Source organism: Nerophis ophidion, linkage group LG20 (genome assembly GCF_033978795.1).
Source record: "Nerophis ophidion isolate RoL-2023_Sa linkage group LG20, RoL_Noph_v1.0, whole genome shotgun sequence".
Classification (NCBI taxonomy): Eukaryota; Metazoa; Chordata; class Actinopteri; order Syngnathiformes; family Syngnathidae; genus Nerophis; species Nerophis ophidion.
In genome coordinates this window covers 28,329,543-28,335,542 of record NC_084630.1, presented here as the reverse complement: position 1 = coordinate 28,335,542, position 6,000 = coordinate 28,329,543, and the positions used below count along the sequence as shown (strand labels likewise).

The window sequence follows — 6,000 nt, the reverse complement described above, 5'->3', positions numbered from 1 at the left end:
ATCTTCCACTCCTTTCTCTCAATTTGTCCACCAAAAGTTTTATGCTGTGCGTGAATGGACAATAGTGCGCTTTGTTGATGTTTTTGCCTTGCTAGAGTGCTAATTAGGCATATTTGGTCAGTGCATGACTGCAAGCTAATCAATGCTAACATGCTATTTAGGCTAACTGTATGTACATGTTGCATCATTATGCCTCAGGTGTAGGAATATATGATCTCATTTAATTTCCTTTACTTTTATTTTCTTTGTATATAATTTAGTTTTGCATGTCACATGACACATTTTCTGTATGTAATATTGGCTGCATTTCATTTAGTTGTGTGCCATGTTGTTCCAGACCACAGCAAACATTACGTAGCTTGCCAAAGATTGTAATAAATCTATTAAAAGAAGACAAGCCTGCCGTTTCTTTTAACTTGGACACACATCTATACCTTTGGCCAGTAATTTCCAGGAGTTATTTCACCTTCCGAGTAACCAGTTTTAGGAATAGTTTTTAATGTTGTAAAAATGTGTAGAATAAATATTACACTTCAACATTTCTGTCAATGAACATTTGCTTCAGCCTGTATGCTATTATAGTAATATAGACACTTACATCATGTGTTGCCTTCAGTACAACAGTTATATACAGCTTTTAATTTTTTGCGGTTCTCGAAAGATTAGTTTTTTGTATTTTTGGTCCAATATAACTCTTAGCGTTTTAGGTCACCGACCCCTAATTTTGCCACTTATGCTTGAAAATGCCTACTACCAACTGTGACGAGACTCCAGCTGTCATCGTGTGGGTTGTGATGACAATCGATACAAGACGCATCGTAGCAGGTTTGACTCGGGTTTATTATTTCAATAAACATCTCGTCTTGACAGTCGGTCGCACCAAATTCTAGCTCGCCGGCTCTTTCTGTGGCCGGTGGCTGCGTGGGTTCATCTCGATCTCGTCGCTCTCGTGGTCGTTGTTGTCCGTTGTCTTCTCGCCTACTTCTGCCACGATTGCTCCTACCTCGCCCCTTTTATGCTGCAGCAGAAGATGAAGGGATTGAGCACAGGTGTGTTGTGTACGCACCTGACTCTGATGGCTGTAGTGTCGCACCAGCCGTGCCCCGCCTCTCCGCTCTGCTGCATGCTCCGCCTTCTGGCCGCCATCTTGGGCAGGACCATCGTTTGCCCTGGCTCGCTGTCGGCTCCGCCTCTCCACACCAAAAAATTGTAGTGTATGCATAAAACATCTGTGATGTTCTAAATCATGTGCTAAAACACAAAGGAGTGCTTGGATTTAGGCTCGGCTTCCTCCTACTGCCTTTCTCTGTAACCATGTAATGTTCAATACATGTCCCAAACAAACTAAATCATCACCAGACGGCATACAATTATTTCAAGTGTTTTATTTGTACTAAATCCGATTTTTGTAAAGACTTCAGAAACAGTTTCTTAAAGTGAAAATGTATCTTTTTTATTGGTACCATACACTAATTAGCAAGGGCAGAATCTAACCAAATCAAAAAATAGATATCAAACAATGATTCTACAGGGTTTGCGGAAGGTACAAGTCACCATTTAAACTGAATTGTAGGTGTTTGACAAAATAGAAATTTACAAAGAGTCAGAATGTTCCACATCACATGTAATCATGATGGATCCCAGAGGGGCTGAATATCCAGGACAGCAGGACGTGTCAATGAACTTTGACCTGAATTGTTTGGCTCCAAACAAGTGTTTTTTTGCGACTTAACCCAATTGACACATTGCTGTGCTACAAAGTAGGATGGATAAACAATGTTAGGCTGGTCTTGGAACAGTTTTGAATGAATAGCAACAAAAAGTCATCGAAAACATTACTTTTGAAGCCAGTAATTGGTGTGAATATCACTGGTTAAAAGTAACAATTTCAGCATTTTCACTTGACATCAGGTTGATAATTGTGACAAATGTGAAGAGAGAAAAAAAAATAAAGTGACTTCCTGTCTAAATAAATACAGAAGAAAGACTTCCCATGGTGCCTTTGTACCCCCAGGGTTTTGGTAACTTCATTTTACACTACCCTTAAAAAAAGAGGGAGGGGATAAAGCTGGGGGAGGATCGAGGGTCCAAGTTCATGAGGGTTTTTCCTCATTTTTCCTATTTTTGTTTCTTTACATTAGATCAGGATGGCTTTAGGTTTATCTAAGTAAGAATACATCTTATTACAGTCAGACAGAACTTTGCTACTACCTTAAATATACAAGCACAAATACACAAAATGTCAAAAGGAACAGAAAAGACAAAATAAAACATCCACACTAAATAATTTTTCTTTTTATAAACACAAAAGATAAAAACAATATATTTTAGGGGAGGAATAAAAGTCCTGTGTTGCTCCTTGGTCTGTAGCTTTTCAGAATTGGTAAAAAAAAAATAAAAATAAAAATTAAATGAATATGTTTATTAAAAATGAAAACAAAAGCAGTCTAGGGAAATATATACTGTATAAAAAATCTTAAAAGGTGTAAGTGTGTATGTTTATGTTCTCGGCTTCAGAGAACAGCTTACACTGTAGTCCACTCAGAGGGACCGAGACTCCTTCAATCAAGCGTGTGTGTGTGTGTGTGTGTGTGTGTGTGTGTGTAGATGTGCGTGCTTTGGGTGTGTTTAGTGTGAGTTGACTCATAAGGAGTGTAAATATTCTGACCATTTTCAGAACAGATTCTAAATTCTGATCTGCTTGATTTGACAGAGCCACAATCAAGTTTAGACTGCTTCTCTCCCCTTCTCTCGCTCACTCACACACATCAACCGACACATACTATTAGCAAAGGTTTGAAGTGACTTGATGCATTGGAGCAGCCAATAATAGAGAGTCGCTGTAGAGGCCGGGAGGACACGCAGTTACTAAGCAACTTGTCACCATTGCCCAGCCACACTGCTTTGTTGGTAGCATTTAGCGTAGGGTGCACCCTTCTGTCCTGGCTTCAATCCCTATTTCTTCATCTTAGTCGCCACTAAGGAGTCGGGACACTTTGAGTATGAGAAATGGGAAAAGGACCAGACGGGGGAGGGCGGCCCACAGTGCCTGTAAATTGGGAAGCCCTGTGATACTTCCGGTAGATCGGTAGAGCTGGCAGGAGGTCAAAGTGAGCTCTGTCAGGCGACGTGTGTTTGAAGAGTCTGAGCTCTAAATGCATGTTGGGGGCCGGTGAACAAGCGGTTACTCTCGTGACGTTTGGCTTAGGGTCGGGGTCGGATAAAAGGAGCGAGGGATTCGTGTTGCGGACGTGGGGCCCCGACTTTATTGCGATGCTTGCGAAGTAGGGTTGTCGCTCTTGCTCTCCTGGCTGGAGGGCGCTTTGTTGTTCCACGGCGAGTTGGAGCCCAGAGCCGGGGAGTTGTTGAAGCTGTCCTCGTCGTCGATGCCGTTGGCCGCGTCAAACTGTGTGTTCTCCAGCCGCGTGATCAAACGCTCGTCTTCGTCACCAAACTCCCCTCCCATCAGCGTGGGCTCTCCCACCACCATCACATCCTGTGAAGGCAAGACAAATTGAAAGGGACCTTTTATTCAAAACCCACTTTTCTTACCTAATTTTGTATCCCCATAAGTCCCGAAAATTTTAAACCAAACCGTGGAGCCATGGCGGGGATGTTTATAACACAATCTTGCAGGGTAGTACGGTATACCGGCATTAGTATAGTACCGCGATACTAATGAATCATATTCGGTACTATACCGTCTCTGAAAAGTACCGGAGCCCCCGTCTTCGTCACGTCATGACATTGCTGGTTTACGAGCAGAGGAGCATGTTCGGCAGAGCACAATTACTGAGTACTTAGAAACAGACAATGTTTGGACAGAAAAGGGAGAATGGACGCATTTTGGCTTAAAAACTAACAATATAAGGTGTGGCTATCACACCGGAAGAGGTGCTTTAGGACAGTGATCCCCACGTTTTTGTATCCGCGGACTGGTCAACGCTTAATAATTTGTCCCGCGACCCGGGTGTCCTTTTTTTTTTTTTTTTTCTTCTTTGTCATGAAAAAGGGACGTTTTTGTCATGAAAAAGGGAGTTTTTTGTGGTTGGTGCACTATTTGTAAGTGTATATTGTGTTTTTTATGTTGATTTAATTTAAAAAAAAAAAAACTTTTTTTTTTTTATTTTATAAAAAATTCTTCTGCGGCCCGGTACCAATCGGGCCACGGCCCGGTGGTTGGGGAACACTGCTTTAGGACATGGTTAGCTAGCTAGCGGCTAACATCCAGCCCCAGTTGGCAGTGTTTTAGCTACTTCCAAATCACTAATCCTCGCCTCCATGCAGCAAATAAAGTAAGTTTCTTTCAAGTATCATCCCTGCAGGACGAGGAATAGCTAAACATGCTTCACTACACACCGTAGGAGGATATGATAGCTAACCGCTAACAGCAAGCTAGCACCCTGAATGTAAACAAATGCTATGGTTGGATCTATACCTGACATCCACTGTAATGATACCAAGTACCGCAGTCAGTCGACGGTTTTAAGAAGGGACTAAAAACCTACCTTTTATCTAATTCCTCTGCCTTCTTGTTTTTAAATGCACTTTTTGCCTATCTGTTTTTTTTCCACTGCTTTCATGTTTTTATTTCTATTTTATCTATGTCTTTATGTTTTATCTAGTGTTTATCTTGTGTATTTTAATTTTCTACTATATGTTATAACTTTCTATTTTCATTTGTTTACCTGTTTTATACTTTATAGCACTTTGAGATTTTAACAAATGTAAAGTGTGTTACACATGTAATTCCATCCATCCAATCAATTTTTACCGCTTGTCCCCTTTTGGGATCGTGGGGGGTACAAAATGTAAACAAACCCCAATGGTGGATCTATACCTAACGTCCACTGTAATGATACCAAGTACAGGAGCGTATTTAGTCGATACTACTATGATTACGTCAATATTTTTTGGCATCACAACATCTTCTTTTGGTTTTTTAACATTTATATTATGTGTATGAACTCGGGAAATATGTCCCTGGACACATGAGGACTTTGAATATGACCAATGTATGATCCTTTAACGACTTGGTATCGGATTGATACCCAAATTTGTCCATCATCCAAAACTAATGTAAAGTATCCAAACAACAAAAGAATAAGTGATTATTACATTTTAACAGAAGTGTAGATGGAACATGTTAAGATTTTGAAAGTAAGCAGATATTTACAGTAAATGAACAAGTAGATTAACAATTCATTTTCTACCACTTGTCCTTAATAATTTTGACAAAATAATAGAATGGAAAATGTCAATATGTTACTGCATATGTCAGCAGACTAAATTAGGAGCCTTTGTTTGTTTACTTACTAATAAAAGACAAGTTGTGTTGTATGTTCACTATTTCATTTAAGGACAAACTTGCAATAAAAAACATATGTTTAATGTACCCTAAGATTTTTTGTTAAAATAAAGCCAATAATGCAATTTTTTGTCGTCACCTTTATTTAGAAAAGTATGAAAATAATTTTGGTACTGGTACCAAAATATTGGTATCAGGACAACACTACAATCGTGCCTTCTTTCAAACTTGCTCCCAACGTGCTGTTTGGAAGTTATGTAGTTTGCTTTATATGGCAGTGGTTTACCCGAAGAACATAGCACGAGTCCGCCATTTGTATTCAGAGTCATTCAGTTCCTTCTTCCTGTTGATGTTTTGCAAACTGGCTCATACATGCATGCTAAACTCCTCTACAGTAGCGTATTGTAGTGTATAGTTCTAACTTATCTGTCAGATGACTATTTGGGAAGCGTTAAAAACTACAACATGGCTGACAGGTTGGCAACAAAGCTTGGCCTGGAGGAGGACTTTCACGTGCAAATAAGACCATTCACAAAACAGCTCTTTCCGAAGAGACAGTCAAAAAACGACTTGAAGATGGTCTGTAAATCAAAGTCTATGCAAAATTTGGACCGAAGAACTACCATTACATCTTATTCAGACAGTCACCATGCAAGGGTTTTAATTGTAAAAAAAAAAAAAAGTCATAATAC

At 39.8% G+C, this 6,000-nt stretch overlaps 1 protein-coding gene across 2 annotated transcripts in view; it reads right to left on the bottom strand.

The window, feature by feature from the left end:
• Nucleotides 1-1,365: 1,365 nt before the first annotated feature.
• ldb1b (LIM-domain binding 1b) overlaps nt 1,366-6,000 on the bottom strand; it is a 79,009-nt gene continuing 74,374 nt past the window's right edge. For both annotated transcript variants that reach the window (XM_061880910.1, XM_061880911.1), the window contains one exon: nt 1,366-3,496. In XM_061880910.1, the coding sequence (XP_061736894.1) occupies nt 3,266-3,496 (231 nt within the window). In that variant the 3' untranslated portion in view covers nt 1,366-3,265. The remainder of the gene's footprint in view (nt 3,497-6,000) is intronic.